At 40.3% G+C, this 20,626-nt stretch overlaps 1 protein-coding gene across 3 annotated transcripts; it reads left to right on the top strand.

Annotated features, from left to right (window-relative positions):
* Positions 1-1,649: 1,649 nt before the first annotated feature.
* ankrd33bb (ankyrin repeat domain 33Bb) lies at positions 1,650-17,657 on the top strand. 3 transcript variants are annotated; one of them, XR_013816622.1, is made up of 5 exons: positions 1,976-2,786; positions 13,302-13,431; positions 14,313-14,453; positions 14,535-15,714; positions 15,932-17,657. XR_013816622.1 is itself a non-coding variant. In XM_079818464.1 (4 exons), the coding sequence occupies exons 1-4, from the start codon at positions 2,340-2,342 to the stop codon at positions 15,353-15,355; spliced, it is 1,539 nt and encodes a 512-aa protein (XP_079674590.1). In that variant the 5' UTR covers positions 1,650-2,339; the 3' UTR covers positions 15,356-17,657. The 3 variants fall into 3 exon arrangements, 1 of the variants encoding a protein (XP_079674590.1); XR_013816623.1 differs by having other exon boundaries at positions 14,535-15,731; positions 15,932-16,549; XM_079818464.1 differs by having other exon boundaries at positions 1,650-2,786; positions 14,535-17,657.
* The last annotated feature ends 2,969 nt before the right edge of the window (positions 17,658-20,626 follow it).

The raw sequence follows: 20,626 nt of genomic DNA, 5'->3' as shown, positions 1-20,626 counted from the left end.
TTGTGGTACAAAAACAACAAAATGCAGGGCAAGACCACTAGTATTTCTGGATTTGTAATATATTGAGACTTCTGTTATATCTAATCATTTCAGTAGCTCTTTATTTTACAGTCCTCTTCCTCATGTACTTATTATAGTAATTGCAATAATAGGTACTAACCCTGAACCTACCTCTAAACCTAACCTTAACCCATTTAGTTACCTTATATTACCCAGTACTTTCTTAGGTGTAAGTGCACACACTGTAAAATCAAGTGCAACCATAATTTATGTGTCAAAACCATTATTAGCTGAGCGTAACCGGCAATTTCTCATACATTCGGCACAAACTTGTCCTGTCCTAGTCGTCTGTTAAATAATGGCATCAACCTTACCAGCAATATCTTAAAAGCCAAACCGCTTTCTGTTGACCCCATTAAATGTTTTGTGATTTGTCATTGTGAAACCACAATGGTGCATATAAGCAGATCGACAGATTACTAGGACTTTTCTTGTTTCATTACCAAGTGCTTTTACTTGCTATGGTTTCCCATTATTGTAAATACTAGTTTGTTGGATGTGGGCATCAATATTTTGTTTGGTGAACTTCTGGTCATATATGTTGTTGGCATGATGTACAGTACATTTTGTATTCCTTTAAAATGGAATTTTACACAGCAAAATAAAAGTAACCTTTTGTAAATACAAGCATGCGAGTGGCCGGTACACAATCTGGATGCTCAATCAAAGTTCATGGCCTTCAGCCTTAATATGCATTGTGGGTTAGTCACATAATCTCTTACAGTGCACGGTTATGTAACAGATGTGTCATGTCTGAGTTACAGAATGACCCCTTTATGCCACAATACAGTGCTGTTAAGTGTAAAGGTCTTATGAATCTGTGTTGTTGTTAACTAAAACGATTAAAAATGGTTTTCATTCATTTAACTAAAGCTGCTTAAATAAAATTACAAATACTAACTAGATGATAAAATATCTAAATTAGAAATGTGACCTTGGCTACTAACAGAAGAAAGTTGAAGCATTACTAAAACTGAAATAAATATAAATTAAAGCTAAATTGAAACATAAAATGACGAAATGAACAGTGAAAATAAATACTATAATGTATAAATAATACTAAAACACTTCTAAATAATATTTGAAATGATTCAACTCCTAAGTAAGAGGAGTTTTTTTTTTGGAGAAGTCATATTTCTTTGTTTTAGATGCTTTCTTCTAAATTTAGTTGATAGCTGACATCCTGAAAAAAAAACATATTACCTTTACGTAATGTCTCCTATCCTCTATAAAATATTAGATCACGTGACCCTTTGTGATGATATTAAATTGACCATGAGCAGGTTTAGCTAGTGGATACATTCTCTGGAATAATTTACCCAAAAAGGCCTCTAGGATGTGCTGTGACCAGAAATATGAGTACAAAACGTGTCTTTATACATCATCCCAAAGCCACATTATGCATAGATTATAGTTAGAAAGCAGCAGTCTATAGTACAACCAAAACATTGAAGGTGACATATGTTTGTTATTGTTTTTTTAGGATGCAAATGAGAGAACAGCTTATCCACAACAGCATGTTATTTCTGCTGCATCCAATTAACCTTCCACTAATCCATCGAGGAGGCTTGTGCCGCCAACAGTTGATCAGTCAAATACAGGCTATCAAAGTGTGGAAAGTCGCTCTGCATGTGCTTGTGAGTATCAAAGTCGGCTAAAAATAGAAGCGATAAGAGTAATAATGGTACACTGCAGGACTACCCGTGTCCTGAAAGATAGAAAAGACCTCGGCACATGAACAGGCATCAGTTGTGTGGAGAACTGTTATGCTCATTCTTGGATGCAAATTTGTGTTACATCTATTAAATGTACTGCATTGATTCCTCGGACAGTAAGATTACTGTTCAGCACATGTAACTGTGAAAGGGGAGGGAGGAGTAGAGAGAGAGAGAGAGAGAGACTAAGGAGATTAGGAGGCTTCTCTCTGAACAGTGCCCATGCCAGTCAGAGCATTTCCGATGGAAGTCCTTCATCCTCAATTTAAGCTATTGGTGAATTCCCCAACAAGAGTCAGATTGGTTCACAGAGCAAGTGAAGAGAAGAAAAAATGGGATAGTTTTGGAGAAAAAAGCCAAGCTTGGGTATGTATATGATAATCAGAAACCAAGGGTGGACATAAGTACAACCGGCGGACATGATATGGGAAAGATGACTTCTGGTTCCAGTGGGTTTCTTCATTGCTCAATAACTGGAGTTTAGGATTGCCATTCATTATGTGACGGCCTCGTTTTGGATCCTACAAGATTTTTGTTTATGTGTTCCACCTGTCGGATAGTTAAATGGTGCTGATAACTGAGAATGGTGTCGCAGGAGGTGTACTTGTCAAAGATCACCAAAATGGCACCGGTGTCAACCAATCTAGAGGCCGGAGCAATGAGGAGTCCTCCATACAGAGCTCCAATTCTTTGGCGCCGTCGGAGCACTCTTATTATGCAGATGATGATGAAGAGCACCATTTTTATGAAGATGATGACGACGATGATGTCTACCAAGAATTTGAGGAGTTGGACTTTTCAAAACTACCGGATTGCAAGAGCATTGTGTCGGAAGATTCCTTCTACCCACCTGATGATTCGGTCAACTTCGAAAAATGCCCGAGTCCTGAGAGCCCTGAGCCGCTCAGCTTCTTCAAAGCATGCAGCGCTAATAATGCCATCATTGTTAAAATCATGATAAGACAAGGTGTGACGAAGGAGGAGGTGCGAGAGGTGGACAAAAATAACAGAGTAAGTTTAGCTATGGCTCTTCAATGTTTAGGGTAGAGTGGGGGAAAACGCCCCCCTTCTGTTTTTCCCAAAATAACCACTAGATAAAAATCTAGATTAGTTTTTGTTGATGCTATGGACTTCTTTGACAAGAGGGATGTAGAAGTTTTCACTGCAACGCTTACAATGGTGACGTACATGAGAGAAAACGGATTTCACGTTAAAGGAACATGCCAACTTTTTGGGACTTAAGCTTATTCAACGTATCCCCCAGAGTTAGATTAGCCCATACATACCATTCTCATCTCCGTCTGACGCACCCACCGCTAGCCTAGCTTAGCACAAAGACTGGAGGTAAATGGCTCCAGCTAGCCTACTGCTCAATAAGTGACAAAATAACACCAACATTTTCCTCTTTACATGTTGTGATGTGTATAGTCACATCGTGTACTAAGACCAACGGAAAATGAAAAGTTGTGATTTTCTAGACCGATATGGCTACTATACTCTCATTCCTGCATAATAATCAATTAACTTTGTGCCGTACCATGAGTGCAGCGGCGCAATGATATTACACAGCGCCTGAAAATAGGCTAACTTCCGTCAACATAACCAACAGAGAGCGTGCTGGGGACTATTTTCAGGCGCTGTGTAATATCATTGCGCCGCTGCACTCATGGTACGGCACAAAGTTCATTGATCATTACGCAGGAATGAGAGTATAGTTACTAGCCATATCGGCCTAGAAAATCACAACTTTTCATTTTTCGTCGGTCTTAGAATAAGATGTGACTATTCACATCACAACATGTAAATAGGAAAATGTTATTTTGTCACTTATTGAGCAGTAGGCTAGCTGGAGCCATTTACCTCCAGTCTTTGTGCTAAGCTAGGCTAGCGGTGGGTGCGTCAGATAGAGTTATGGCACACACGGAAATGAGAATGGTATGTATGGACTTATCTAACTCTGGGGGATACAGTGAATAAGATAAAGTCCCAAAAAGTTGGCGTGTTCCTTTAAGTGATATAATGTTTAACAGTAAGAAAAAGAGTGTTTTAAAGCTTGCTGTTTTGCAGAACATCACAGTTTTATATGATATGAGAAGAGCAAGGCCTATAGTTAGTGAGTACTTGTTATTTAAGGAAAATATAATTATATTTTCAGAATGACAACTTTTTTTTTCAAACCTAGTCTGTGGGGTAAAACGGCCTCAGGGAGCATCGCTGTGTTACATCAATGTGTAATTTCTATACCACCAAACTGAGCCACAGAAATTGTTTTTAAACAGTTTTCCCAAACACTCCCACCCCCTATCATTGGTCAGACAAACAGAGAATCCCGCCTCCAAACCTAAGCTACTGGTTTAATCAGTGTTGCTGGTCGGGGTGCTCAAAAACATGTTTTAAATGCGTCTCAGCCTTTACACTTTTCTAGGGAAGTCAAGCTACAAATGGCTTACTTACAGTTCTCTCTGCATATTAATCTGAGATGGGTATATTAACATCCAAAAGAACACATTCAGCTTTAAATATTGTATTGATCTTATATTATTCGCAATTTCACAAAGAAAACTAAGGATCAAACAAGGATATTAAGCCTCGCATCTGGCTTTTAAGTGGTCTTAAAAGTAAAAATATCTCATTTAACTTTAGCTTTTTCATTTTAGCAGCACAGGCAGTTGAAACATTATCGGTCATAATAATTCAATTGCAGGAACGTACTCATGCAGTGTAGGAAAATCTCTATCATTACCATCCATGCTTTGAGTTTTCTGAATACTGGAATAATGAACATATTACTTTCCATGATCCATTCAGCTAAATCATGTGTTTAAAAAATTTCATTCTTGACTGGAGAAGGCCTTTCACTCCCCTTAGCCCTGAGAAGCTTACAATTATGACAATGTGGGTGATAACAGTGTCATGTTTATGCAAGGCTATTATCATATCAAAGAGTCTTTAAGCATGCATGATCCACGCAGCGCTCCTCAGGGAATGAGCTCAGGCGCTAAGGCTGTCTCCTTCCTCCATAAATATCGACATTGTGCATAAGTGAGGCTGAGACTTTCATCTGTACATAAATATGACATTAAAGACAGAATCTATAAGGAAAGAAATCTGGCTCGGATGGCAGCTGTAGGCAAAACATGTGCCTTCTTGACATGGTGGAATTGCGTTGAGTCTAAAAATATTCGATTGTAGATAGGTTTTCACTGACTTGACACCCACCATTTATTCAATATATGTAAATGGATGGATCATCAAGTCTGGGAGTTTAAAAATGGGTGTCCAGGGGGTGACAAGGAATCTTAAGGTGTCCAAGGAAAAGTTCAGAGATAACAAAACTAAAATGAAATGTAATAGTATATACATACAGCTAAAATGACACTTCTGTCAGGACCACTATCGTCAACGATGACTGACAATAAGCATATAGTTTGTATTGGCGGTATGGTTCTGTTCTGGGCAAGAATTCCCTGCGCATCAATGCAGCCGAGCATGAATAAGAGCAGGGAGAGCAGCGATAAACCCCCAAGGGTAAACAGAACAGAACCAACAATGTACTGCAGATATCATTAACAGTGATGCCAGTTACTCTAATCTGACTACTTTTTTCCAGTAACGAGTAATCTAATGCGTTACTATTTCCAAACCAGTAATCAGATTAAAGTAATTTATCCAAGTCACTGTGAGTTACTATTTTAGTCATTTTCCTTAGTAATAATATATATTTTTGCTTTCTTCTTGCGTCTCGGGGAGAGTATTTATATTAAGTGAAGTCAAGAAAGGCTGTCTTATTACATTTTTTTTATTAAAACATTTTTTTTTTTTTCAGGAAATATTTTTTAATTTCAACTTAAAATGTCAGGAGATACATTGTTGACATTACTGTTAAAAATGCACTTCCAATAAAGTGAGTGTTGGGAAAAACGGTTGTGATTTCTATATTGAGGCGGCAGGGGTGTTGTCGGCAACTGCTGAATGTAACTAATAAAGTAACTTAGTTACTTTTAAAATCAAGTAATCTGTAAGGTAACTAAGTTACTTTTTAAAGGAGTAATCAGATTACTTTTTCAAAGTAACTGTGGCAACACTGATCATTAATGTCAATATTAAAATGTACAACATAATTTGGGAATTTAGTCTGATTCAAGGGTAATCAGAATGCCAAATCCTGATTGACGAGAGGAGGAGCTGGGGATGGAGGAGGGCAAATGAGCTCTGGAGAAATGCGATAGCTGCTGATAGTACTGAAGGAGCTTATATGTATGCTGTGATAGACATCGTATTCCTATAGGTAGACGTGATCAGCTGACAGTCAGCGGATGCGGGCTTGACTAACGCTATAAGCTTGATTTATTTATTAAAGGGTAACTTCAGTGATTTAGCATTAGGCTTTGTATCAGTAGAAACCCGGTAGTATATTCGAATTATGGTACTTTCCCCCCTCATGTCCCACTGAGACGAGAGAATTATGCATTGTATTTCTGGAAAAAATCCTCCGATGATGCAAATATCGTCATTTTGCGTCATCTGAGGATTTTTTGGCCTGAGGCTAAAAACTACAGCCACTAGATGGAGCTGTTCCGCATGTTTTCAACCCGCGCACAGTGGAGGGATCTCACTCTCAGAATGTAAATGTGCTCGGCTCGGCCTCGGGCATTCATAACGGAGCGGTGCAGAGCAAAGTGAGTGTTTCAACTTTTCAATGTTTAGCTTCCATATGCGATCAGAAAACGAGCCAGACTGGACACGCGCTGAGAATGACAGCCGCGCTTACCTCAGCTCTGCTCAGCTCTCGTGATGAATGAAATCTGACTCCTGCTGCGTTTGTCCTGTGACTTTCGTTCAGCTCACACACACTTTATTGAAAAGACACGTTCAGTTTTTAATTGTATTGCTTATTCTCTAACTGAACTAAGTTATTGTATTATTATGAAGATCAAAACGACGCTGGGGGCGGTGTAGGGAGTGGCCTCGTTGGGCAGCAACACAAGTGCATTCTGGGAGTTGTTGTCTTTCGTCCACATGAGACAAAATACATTTTCTGTCTTTTCTAGAAGGCACCAAATTCAAAAGTAATTTCACATTTCTACTACATAAATGACCCAGTTTAAATACACATTCATCTTCCCAGCGTTGAAGTGCCCCTTTAACAACCAAAAAGTTCTGTTCACAAAAGATTCAATCTATGTCTTGACTTGATGTCCAGTTGTGTTGTGACGCTGTGATCTACAGCTGAAATCTCATGGGTGCACCAGCCAGCTAAGCCCTGAAACAGAATGGAGTTTGAAATGCAGCCCAAGCAGATCGTAATCATGCCCAAGCTTTTAAAAAGCTCTCCAAGACGTCCAAATACTGCAGGGCTCTACCTATAGACAGGGATTTTTTCGGCATGTCAAATGAGGAGAAAAACTCAAATTTGTCCGTGAAGCACAGAACTTCTAATGTAAGCATAATTCCACTCAAAAGAGTCTAGCTGCAGGCCATAAAAGTCTAAATTTGAAAATGCCACCCATTGTCATGCTAAATTATATGTGAGAATTGAGATGACTTCCTTCCTCAATGAATCATTTAAACTCAAATTGCATTGACTACTGCTAAACGTGTCTGTCTGCCTAAAAATAGAGCCTATAATAAATGAAGCATAGCACCTATTTGCACTCCTCTTTTGTGCTTCTGCTGTCACCGAGTCCATGTCGGTATTGAAAAAGATACTCTGGTGCACTTTGGCGCTTGGTACAAGCATTGGATTTGTTAAACATCTTATTTAACTATTCATCATTGCTGAACAGGACTGTACGCTTGGTCTATGACTCACTATTAAAATAGACAACGCAGTTTGAAAACTCAATGATCTGAACGCAAACAGAAACAAACGGTTGCTCACATTGAGATAGAAAAGGCTCTTGTTTTCCCCGAAACAGCAGGCTCTGTGGCACAGTTAAAGACATGTAGTCCTCCTTTAAGACTCTACGACCCATTTGCATGTAAATGTCTCTCAACTAACACAATCCCTGATCATTTGTTTAATTCAAATCTTATTCTACCACCATTAGCGCAGGGGAAATGATATGTGCAGCACAGTTAAACAGCACCATGAAGCGCTAATATTTAATGATCCTGTTTATCAGTCCCTGCAATGTTCAACCTGTTTGCAGTGCTCATAATTAAAAAGAAAAATATGAGTTTTTTGGGTCAGGAAACCTGCTGTCTGTGGGGAAGCACATTTGATAGCTTAAAGTTTTATATTTCACCTTGGGAGTTTGTATTCACCTTCACTGCTGTACGTCTGTTGATCCTGGGAGGGGGAGCTTTAGGAAGTTAGAGAGGCTTTTCTTTACAATCATCTTACGACAGCATGACATTTCACTTCCCTGTAAGACTGTGCTGTGTAATCTAAAGTGATCCCTATGAAGTGTCATTGCTACATCTCATATGGACGTAGGCCTATTAATAATATCTATAATGTGTTGAGATACAGAGATACATAAAAGAAAAGAAAAGAAAAGAAAAATATATAAATATTTATCTTATTGGTGGCTAAGAGAGATAGACAAGTCCTAAATTATATATATATGTATATACGTGTGTGTATATATGTATATGTATATGTATATGTATGTATATATGTGTATGTATGTATATATGTGTGTGTGTGTGTGTGTTTATTTATATATATATATATATATATATATATACACACACACACGTATGTATGTGTGTGTGTGTGTGTGTGTGTGTATATATATATACATACACACATATACATATACACAAACACACCGATCAGGCATAACATTATGACCAATAATTCCTAATATTATGTTGGTCCCCCTTTTGCTGCCAAAACAGCCCTGACCCATCAAGGCATGGACTCCACTAGACCCCTGAAGGTGTGCTGTGGTATCTGGCAACTAAGATGTTAGCAGCAGATCCTTTAAGTCCTGTAAGTTGCGAGGTGGGCCTCCATGGATCGGACTTGTTTGTTCAGCACATCCCACAGAAGCTCGATTGGATTGAGATCTGGAGAATTCGGAGTCAACACCTCAAATTCGTTGTGCTCCTCAAACCATTCCTGAACCATTTTTGCTTTGTGGCGGCGCATTATCTGCTGAAAGAGCCACAGCCACCAGGGAATACCATCTCCATTAAAGGGTGTACATGGTCTGCAACAATGCTTAACCCCGGCCATCCACGTGATGTAAAAGAAAACGTGATTCATCAGACCAGGCCACCTTCTTCCATTGCTCCGTGGTCCAGTTCTGATGCTCACGTGTCCACTGTTGGCACTTTCGGTGGTGGACAGGGGTCAGCATGGGCACCCTGACTGGTCTGCGGCTATGCAGCCCCATACACAACAAACTGAGATGCACTGTGTATTCTGACACCTTTCTATCAGAACCAGCATTAACTTCTTGAGCAATTTGAGCTACAGTAGCTCGTCTGTTTGATCGCACCACACGGGCCATCCCTTGCTCCCCACGTGCATCAATGAGCCTCGGCCGCCCATGACCCTGTCGCCGGTTCTCCACTGTTCCTTCCTTGGACCATACTAGATAGAGACTGACCACTGCAGACCGGGAACACCCCACAAGAGCTGCCTTTTTGGAGATGCTCTGACCCAGTTGTCTAGTTTCACAATTTGGACCTTGTCAAACTCACTCAAATCCTTACGCTTGCCCATTTTTCCTGCTTCTAACACATCAACGTTGAGGACCAAATGTTCACTTGCTGCCTAATATCTCCCACCCACTAACAGGTGCTGTGATGAAGAGATAATCAGTGTTATTCACTTCACCTGTCAGTGGTCATAATGTTATACACCTGATCGTTGTATATATATAATATCGATTGCATTATAGCAATGATCATATTCAGTTTCTTGATATTCTGGAGCTTAGCACCATAAATGCCAGCAGACAAGCGCTCTGAGCCCAGAGGGAACTCTATACTAAATCTTAGCTAATAGTCTTTATAGGGCTTACCATCTGCCTGTAGTGCTCGATAATCACTCACAATCTGGAGACACACAAGAAAAGGGAGATGCTTTGTACTATTCAAGCAATGCCTCTGACCTCATGCATTTGTTTTTATTTCCTCGTAACCCTCGCTCATCTGTGCCTTTTATATTTGCTGAATTCTTTTGTGATTTCATGCTGCATTCACGGAGCAGGCCTCCCCATGTCAGTCTGCATATGACTCTGTGCTCATTTGTACAGTTTGGTATGCTCAATTGTTAGACATTACAAAGAAGAATATTGTTATTCTCCATTTACAGCGTATTTACATAACTGTTATTTCGAGTCTTTTAAATATTGCTTCTTAATATATTAGTTGTTTCTGAATATTAAGCAAGTCATCACCCAGAAGATTTCCTAGAAAAGTGTAAACACTGAGGCTCTGTGGTGCTTTCAAAGCATTGCTTGATTGATTGTTTGAGTGACATGTGCTGTGTCCCAATTCACAGGCTGCATCCTTCGAAGGGCACATTCAAAGACCAACCGCGCCGTGATGAAGGCTGTCCCAATTCGAAGACTCCTTCAAATGCGGCCTTTAAATGCGTCCTTCGTTTACCATGAAATGAAAGATTCAACTGATAGGTCCTTCATGGCACCCCAGAATTCATTGCATGCCTGTGACAACAGGATTTTTTAAAAGAAATGGCTGAAGGCTGTTTAGGTATTGGGTTTCAACTTACTTAAATATCTAATGATACAAATGTAAAAAAAAAAAACTTATAAAAAAAATTAAAGCCGTTCAAATGTTGACATATCTTACTAAAATGTGATTATATATAGTTTATGCTCTTTATTTGGTACTGAAATGGACCGTGGTGAACATATTTACCGTTTGTGAACGGTTTTGTTTTCAATTCAGACAGTTTAATATAACTTTCACAAATGTCTAGTACAAACATTACTGTCACTCATCAACGGCAGCTGTCACAGTTGCTAGGCGACAAGAACAGTCCTCCGTAGGCTAGTCGTCATATTTAACAACACTCAGTCCGACCTTCGCTGCCTTTGAATTGGGATACAGCCACGCACATTAGTTTAGCTTAACTTTGGGTGGGCTATCTGATTGAAGATGAGGGGTTGGTTCAGAAAACCCAGCAATCGCTGCTTCCAGAATGGTGTTTTATCAGAGTATGTATAGGCTATATAATGCTTTGATGAAATTCGATTGTTTCTCGACTTTTAATAAAGTGTGTATAATATAATCCAAACATCCATGTAACAGATGATGTTATGCATGTCGCCCTGCTATTTATGAATATTTTTTTTCGTTTGTTTGCTTTTTTGCAGTGTTTCATGAGCAGAACAATTAAAAAACACTTAAAATAACAGTACAACCCACTGAAGACATTTTTAACCCTTTACAGCCTCGCTTTCATTCCTGTTAAAACTCAAAGATGGCGCTGCTGTGAGTAAGACCAATGTCGTCTTAGCGGACCCATTTGCCTATGTAAGCAGCTTCTAGGTGCCATTTCATCAGAATCTTTCAACTGAGTAAGTGGCAAGTGACTGCTAACTGTGCAAGCGTAATAACATGTCAAGCTTACACAATGTTTGTTCCCATCTATCTCAGGGAACCAAAGCTACATTAGTAACCGAAACGTTCCCTTTTGATAATAGTTCATTCACATTGCGTAGCTGGCTCCAGAGGGAATAAACGCAGGACTGGTCAAGCCCTAAAAAGGTGCAGGCTTGGCGTTCCTGGGTCAAGGAAGACCTTGGCCGACCAGGAGCGGCTGCACAGGACCATTTGGGCAGGAAGTGGTGCATTGCTTGTGACGACTTCTGGGCCGCAGTGAATCGATCTCATCAATGGAACGGAGGAGTTTGGCTTGAAAGATTTGAAGGACTGCCATCATGTGGAGAAGTGGGGCTGTCAAGTAGGCCCTGGCCGCCAGTGTTGAAGTGGCTCTGAAGGGATTTGAGGGATCCAGCCTGGATCTTCCATCTGGTCATGAACCTGGAAAAGTGCGGGCCTCTTGCGGGGGAACCACTCATCAAGGTGGCTGCGGGAAGGCTATGCCAGAGTCGACCACTCCAACTCCAGCTCTTCAACGGCCTTCAAAGGACTCCGATGAGTTTGGAGTCGGCCGTAAAGAGGTACGGTCAGAGTCCTCAGCAGGGTTTCGACCACTCTTTCCGCATCTGAAGCAGCCAGGGAAATTGGCATCATCACTGTCATCCTCCTCTGACCCCCAAATAAGACCAAGCCACTCGCACCAGAAGAGGGGCATTGGTCTTTGCAGGTAAATCGCACCGGGAATCCTTTCGCAGCGAGGCAAGACTCATGCTCTCACAATCTGTGTTTATGAGCGTGGCTTCAGCGTAGGCACAGCCCAGGCAGACAGCTTGTATGAGGGATGCAAGTTGCATGTGATATATTGCAACAAACGCCGTTAGAAAATATGCTCTTTTAAAGCAAGAAACTCACTCACTTGCCGGATGGCCACAGGGGAGAGGTGTTGGTCTCAGTTGAGATCGCTGTCAGCACTGCAAAATCCGCTGCTGGTCCCTTTACCCGATGAGAAAGTAGGCTTCTTCTTTGTTTCTAATGTCTGTGAGAAGGAAGATTCTGATGAAATGGCATGGTTTTTCTAGGCAAACGGGCCCATCATGATGCCACATGATGCACTGAGATGCCATTGGTCTGTGCATTTGCATGGACGTGAATCAGTTAGGCTTTAGTATTTTCAGAGAATGGGATTACCCCATAGCGTCAGCTATCGACGCAATGTAAGTGGACCACTATTGAAAGGGAATGACAGCTCTGCAGTAGCAGCCATGGAATAAAAGAGTAAAAGGTCATTTAGAGTTTATATCTCACAATTCTGCAGTGCATGCTTAAAATAAACAGAACGTTATCATTATATATATATATCTTGGTGTGAATGGGCTTCCACTCTTTACACCACTATTACTGTTATAAGATAATGAACAGCGACAGCGCCAACATATAGCAATACCATGTACCTTTATAAAAGCAGTGGCACTCAGGGCTTTATCATAAAAAGCAAATGAATGGTGGCAGCACCAGCATTTCTGTAATTTTTTCTTGCTTAACTAGACAATGGTGGGCGGAGCTAATGTAAATTGCCTTTGGCAACATGATAGACTATTTGGACCTTGTGTAAATAGACTCTTGTTATTTTTATTGCACAGAAATGACACATATCACCCTTAAATACCCATAGAAATGTGCAGCAGTGACATTGCAATATATAGGCTACACTTGCCAGCCTAATTATGCTTCTGCAAAACACCAATGACACATTTACTCTAAAGATCAAGATTTCATTGACCTCATAGATAAGACCACCCAACTCTGACCTCTAAAGATGGATCTGGAAACTCACCCTCCAACAATCCCTGGCTTTAAATGAACTGCTATACGGCAGGGTTCAATGGCTTCAATGCCTCTGCAGTTTGGACATTAAACACCTTCTTCTGCAGTAATGATGGACATTCAGGAAAATGACTGTGGAGATGACTCATATTTTTCCTTTCCACTGCTTAACAGACAGGTCTGATAGTGGCGTGTTACCAGGGCTACGTGGATGTGGTCATTGCACTTTCTCAGTGTCCACATTTGGACGTGAACTGGCAGGATAATGAAGGGAATACGGCTCTCATGACTGCTGCACAAGCAGGTAAGGGAAGTGCTGGCAATTTATCTATTAAAGGCGAAAAAAATTATGATCAATAACTCCCATATCACCCTGGGTCTTCATTTGACTTCAATAAAACAAGAGCAAATATATTATCATTTATTTGTGAACAAAAGTAGCTAGAGATCTTTTCTTTAGTATTAAGACATATCCGAGTGAAACAGATTACTGAGAGAAAAAAAAAAGTAAGCAAGGTATTGGTTCAGTTTGATCGTTGTTGATTGGATAAAGGCAGATCTGAATGTGAACTTGCAAGAAAGGATTTAAATGATTGGAGGAGTCTGGCATAAACTGGAAGATCCAGTTACAAAATTTTTATAAAACATTACCAAGTAAAAATAAAAAAAAAGGAAAAGAAACATATGCATGGATAAATCATTCTAATAATGTCAGTAAAAACCAATTTAGAAAATAGATAGGGTGAATTTTCATTTCATGCCGACTTTAAGGATTTAAACACCCCAAACCTTAAAGTATTAAACGCATAACTCCTGCATCGTTTGTGTTAGACATGAATCACACATCAAACCGTTTGTTCAGGAGAGATGTTTTTCAAAGGAAATTGCTTCTCAAACGTACTTTTTCCCTCTTAAAAATGAAGGACCCCAGAACAAATGAATCACCAGGGACCAGAATAACATAAACATGTTCCAGTAAGCAGACAATAACTGGAGAACAACTTCAAAAATCTACTTTTATATGGTTTATACTGTAGTGTCTTTATTCCTGTAGATCAAAAAGTAGAGCGTTCACCATCAAGGTCATGATTCCCAGGGAGGGAATGTGTGAACTCATCAACTGTTGCTTTGGATAACGGTGTCTGCCAAATGCATTAACGTAAATATGATCTTTCTGAATTATAGGCCACAGTATGATTACCAACTACCTGCTGAACTATTTTCCCGGGCTTGACACTGAACGCAGGAACTGCCATGGCTTCACTGCGATGATGAAAGCGGCCATGCAGGGTCGAGCCGAATGCGTGCGGTCTCTCATGATGACAGGTACAGTATCATCAGCTGAAAAAGAATAATGAATTAGTTCTAATCTTTCATTTTGTTTGTCTGATGTTTTTCTTTATGTAGGAGGAGACATTGAAGCAAGGGACTTTGGCCGTAAGCTGACCCCCCAGGAATGGGCCGTGTTCACAGGCCGCTACGAGACCGCCAAACTGATGTCCCGACTGATGGATCAGCCTTGCGCTGAACAGTTCTGTGACTCTTATCACATGGAGTGGCCTATGCTAAGCGAACTGATGGCTCGATCAAAGGAGCCCAAGTCCTGCTGGAGGAAGTTCTCAGAGTGTGTCTGTAACTTGTTAACCATCAACATGAAGACCAACCCCGTAGAGGAAGGTGTTATGGACTACATGGTGCGCATGACCACGGCTCTGGCCAGCCCGCTCATAGCCCCCGCCTGCCGCACTGTGTGCCCGGACAGCCCTCCATGTGTTGGGAAACGTCGCCCCGCCGTACAGGACATCCTCCGAAGACAGCGTCTGGCTGAGCTGAAGAACCTGGGGCCCGAGCGCCTCAACAACTACAAGCGGCTCTTCCAGAACTCCAGGGTGCTGCTGGTGCCGAAGAAGCAGGAGCGGCGGGCCAGTCTGCAGCCGCAGATCCTGCAAAGTGTGGCGATGGCCTCAACTGTGGCCCTGAGGAGAAGCAGCCTTCTGCCCTTACACCTGATGCGCAGAAGCAGTGTGCGTCCTGGAACGGTGGTGCCTAAAGTCATGCTGTGTAAAGCTCCTGCTCCCGTACACATGCCGGAGCGGCTGCCACGCAGGACTTCAAAAGACGCATCACAACTACAGATCCCTAAATGGAGGTACAAAGCTGTGAAGGAGGAGAAGAAGAAAGCTGAACAGATGGATAGGTTGAGAATGCCTATTGGGAGGAAAAAGTGATGTGGCTTTTGATGCCTTAGTGTTTTTTAAGGATGTATGAAGGCAGTATAAATCGTACACTACTCTTTTAGACTGCCATGGATTTCACTCCTCCGTTCTATAATCTTTAGTCTGATACATTATTTTTAAGTGATAATTATTCTAACTTACAGAATCACCTAACATTATTAATGTGTAGTTTTTTTTGGCTCATTATCTTTAAGCCAAGTCATACTTGAAATTTGATGCACACTTTTTTATATATTGCTCTGAAAGACTGAATTTATGAAAGGGAGTGTTATATAAAAGCTGCTAAAACAATAAACAACATATTTATCATGGACATTCATAACACCGAAATAATGCAGACCATAGTCATAGCCATTTTGAATTTACCGCAGATGAAAACGAGGCTGTGAGGGACAGGTTAGCGCCATACATTTTATTTTTTAAAGGAATGGAAAAGAGGCTGTGAGAGAAACATAGCGTGTTCATTGCATTGCAGTGTTGTTCATAGATTGTTCAGCTGACAAAACATCTTTCCAAAAATACTTTTAGTAGACAAAAACTCCATAAAACAGAACGTTGTCCTCACAGCCTCGTTTTCATCCCATTACATTTAATAGCCACAGCATTTACATTGACTAACGGCCTGTTCACATCAAGGATAATAAGCTATGAAACTGAAACTATAAAGTTAATAATCATTCTAATGAGAATAGGGAACTCCACATGACACAATGACACAGAGGAGCGACAAACGATGTAAATTAAATTGTATAGGCCTATATTCTAAATCAGTATTTCCCAACCTTTTTTCAGTCATGGCACCCTTTGAAAATGTTCTCCATTTTGTGGCACCCCCTCACATACGTTACGATAGGTGTGTAACAGTACAGATTGCTCACGGTTCGGTTTGTATCACGGTTTCGGTACGGTTCAGTATTTGCTATGTTTAAGGAAAAGAGGACTACTGTCAAATAAAAATAAAGAAAATAATAAGAACACATAATTGAAATACAAGCAGCAGCACAAATAAATACAATTGAACAAAGATACTAATATAAATAAACTGTGCTTTTCAGGTTTTTCAGGTATGTCTAACATTAGTTTTCAGGTACAGAAATGTATCAAATGTAAAATAACATTGCATATTTGACTGTATAAATGAAAGATTAATCCTATTAAATTTACAAAAGCTATTCAATCAAGAGCAGTGAGTGATGTCCTTGTCTTTTGTTGTTTGACATTAAACAGACAGCAGTAAAGGCTACTGCCCCTTTAAGACCTAATGCACGGAAATGCGTCGTCTTTCTCGACTGTATAAAGTTTACTTAAGGCATATACAGACTATGTCTGCTAGAATACTCATCAAGATGGACATGTTGACATACTTTTTGGGTGAGTTTGTCCGTTCAACAGCAAGACTTGAACGAGAGCTCAATATTTGCGCTGTGTGCGCGCTCTCGGATGAATGCACAGAGACAAATTTTCCCACAGCGCGGGCGCGACTTCTCATTTGCGTCTTCTGGCACTACACCCGGGTGATGACGGTGAAATTGACTGGTCAAATTCGAACATACGGCAGCACTCATGCATTGAACAAAGTTTACAAAGAGAAAATTATTTTTTTTTTTTACTTTTACATGGCACCCCTGCTCTCGTCAGACGGCAGCCAGCTGGTTGGGAAACACTGTTTTAAATTATCGATAATTGTACTGAATGTCGGCTTGCTTATTTTGCTTATGATAAGGATTTATTAAGTCTACATGTCATACAAACACCACAGGTCGAAAGCAGTCCTTCCAACCACACTTTGCGCATGTTCGCTGGAACTGGTTTTGGGTAACGTTGACTTTAACTATGCTGATAACAACAGAACTTGCAACCATAAATGGCTAACAAGGCTTTTGGGAAATGCACACCATATGAGAACATTTAAAGCAGCAGAAGTCATAGAACTTTTTTGGTCAATTTGTGTGGCTGGATGCTAATAGTTATCATTCTTGCTGTGAACTGGCCTTAATGTCTGTAAGCCTGGAAATGTTCTCTTCACTTACATATTTGGTCTCTTTGAAGGTTAGTTCAGTGTTGAGGTTTCTTTGTAAACTCTGCTTTCTTTGTTGACACAGAACACGTTCATTGCGAGATGCAGCTCCTTTGTAAAAGTTTAACTTTTTAACAAACTCGCAAAACGTGTTCTGAGAAGACATTAGGTGTGTTCAACTTTAAGCGGCGCTGCACAGACCGATCGATTAGAGAGCAGACGGCTCTGTATGCTTTCGTGTAATAATCGAATTACACTTCAAATAAATTTTTTTCCAAAGATGGTTTCTGTCATTTTAGGTAGTTTTTATCACTCTGATGTAAGTTGTTTGTTTTTTAAATAAGTTTGGTTTTAGTTAGTTATTCAATGCTATAGAAACTGTTGTCACGATAGACAGCTGAGATTGACAGCTTCTCTGAGCAAATTTTCGGGAGCAGATTGGAGCTTCAACTTTAATTTCTACATTTCCACAACTGTTATTTAAAGGGTACATCTGCCAATCTCATGTTAATCTTGAGTACCTATAGAGTAGTATTGCTTCCTTCATGTCTTTGAAGAGTCTTTAGTTTTATCATATTTATAAAAGACAGATATGCTGTACCGTATCTTTCAGAAAACAGACGAGCTCGTGGAAGCATGCAGTGGGCGGAGCTAAAGAGTCACGAGCGCACACACACACACACACACACACACACAATAATACATCATGGCATTATCCCTGGATAACTTTCGATTCACTATACGTTCGTGTTGTTTACATTATATGCACTTAAGCGCCGATTGCCAACTAAACACAGACATTTGATGCAGTTTCACACACTGCCTGCGGTTTCCACTCATGACCGGGAACAAACAAACACACTTGCAGAACTCCTTTGCTGCCCCGGAAAAACAAACTGCATCCACTGTTTCCTTAACTCTGGGTTTTTTGGGAAGCTGAACAAGGTTATCTTTCCCGCACAACCAAAAACACACTTCTTTAGTGACATTGTTGATTTTGTGGTCTAAAACCAAAAGGATTGTGCTTCCGACAGCTACCGTAACCGAACGAAGCACGTTGTGGGCGCACTCTTGCTCTGGTTGATGTGTGAGTGTGCGTTCATCCGGGAGAAGTGCCCATACAAGGAATTCTGCCCTTTATGATGTCATACAGGGCCATACTGTGTGGGCGGGGCCTTGATACCGCAGCTCCACTTCATGCTCACTACTGCGTAGACTCGGGCTCCAAGATATCAGTGTCATATTTGGACATTAGTCAAGTCAACTTTATTTATATAGCGCTTTTAACAATGCAGATTGTTTCAAAGCAGCTTTACAGTGTTAAACAGCAAAATAATGCAACAGAATTTTATTCAGCCGTCTAGCCATTCTGGAGAAAACGGTGATGTCATCAGTTCATTTCAATTATCATACAGTGACAATGTGAAACAATGTTAGATCAGTAATTTAGTTTATATGGTTAATTTAGTTTAATATTATATTTATTTGGATATTTAGAATTTTTTTTTAGTGAAATTTAGTGTCCATTATTAGTGATTTACTTATGGTTACTAGTGGTTACTTCTCTACAATGGAAGAGAGTGAAGGTGTGTCATATTTTTTTCACAGACTATTGCTGCGTTCCAGACGAGGTTGGATGTCGGAATATCCCAAATTAAATGTCCCACTTCAGACCTCATTGTATTCCAGTCAATCAGCACACCGAGAGCATATTGTGTTTTTTGTGTCAATTATAGCCAAAAAACAAACAAAAAAATAATCACTTTGAAAACAGCAAACGAAAAGCAAAAATGAAGGTATCATTACATACACTACGGGCCAGATTTACTAAACAGGGCAAATTAGCGTGAGATTGCAGTTCCATAAAACCGCCAATGGGAGTGGACATTTCTGCGCGTTTTACTGACGACGCACAAATTAAAGAACACAGATGCAGCCGGATAATTTCCATAATTCGAAAATTTCCCTTTGTAAATCACCTTGCACGATTAATTTAAATACTCTCCTCGCATAAATTTTGCACCTGAAAGAGAAACTCCTACAAATACATGCAATAAGGTCAGCCGCAAAAATAACCGTGTCCACGCCTTTTCAGCGCTAATTTATCACTGTGCGTCTTTAGTAAATCATGGCAGTCGTTTTTTTGACGCGTCGATCGATGTGGGGGCTTTTCAGTTCAGAGAAACATTTAAAGGTGCATTATGTAAATTTTCCATCCACTAGAGGTCGCCTTTGTTAGTTTGATGATGCCAGGTTTGAGCGCAGAATCTCGGGACATGTGGTCTTCACCTCACAGCCGGTGGAAAATAATCGGGATGGGACTCGGGCAGAAATCATGTTCATGGATGTGATTATTAACGTTACTGTAGTATGAAGCAGAAGCAGGACCGAGTGTTGTGGAGCTGAGCAAGGCCACTGGAGCGATTGTTAATAAGATGAACGCAACACACGCCTCTCGAGCAGTGGGACTTTTATTATGACACAGTTGCTGGCGCCATTTCCACTTTTCCGGTTATGAGTATGAGGTAACGCAGCTCTGTTTATCATATGAGATACATCTGAGTGTGTTGAAAATGATGTTATGACGTTACTCTGTGCTATGACACTTGTTTCACACTGCAGTGAGAGTAAAGCGTTTCTGCAAAATAAAACCTGAAACCGAGTGTAACGTGGATATGACGCCATCGACAGGCGACTCCCGCACACGTCCCATTTCCTTGGTTAAAATAGCAATTTTCTCACGATTTACAAATAGTTGGAAACATATGGAATAGTGTAAGTAGCCTACTCAACAGAAAAAAATATATAACACTGGCCTAGTGGTTTTGGGATATTTTACTGAAAAAAATGACAGTGCACCTTTAAGTCACCTCAAATAGACAGTGTTAGAGAGAGCTCATAGTCACATAGGCTATTGTTGAAGATTTGAAATATACTGTTATCAGGCCATGTTTCCTTTAGACATGTCAGTGATCTGATAGATGTCAAACTACTATAGCGTTGTAAAACATTTAATAACAAAACAAAGCAGTCAAAGTTATAAGGGCTGTGCACCAGCAGAGTGAATTGGGCGGTAAACTTCCAGTAGGGGTCAGTATTAGGCCTGAATCTAGTCAGTCAAGGTAAGGCTTCATGTTCTCAAAACGCACAATCCAGACATGTGGCCATTTCTTTAATATTCGTATCTAACGACACGTTCTTAAACACTTGCATTAGCAATAAAAATCAACACTCACTTCACAGCA

The sequence above is a fragment of the Gobio gobio genome (genome assembly GCF_949357685.1).
Source record: "Gobio gobio genome assembly, chromosome: 6".
NCBI lineage: Eukaryota > Metazoa > Chordata > Actinopteri > Cypriniformes > Gobionidae > Gobio > Gobio gobio.
The sequence above is the reverse complement of the archived record's forward strand: the minus strand, read 5'-3'. Positions and strand labels throughout refer to the sequence as shown.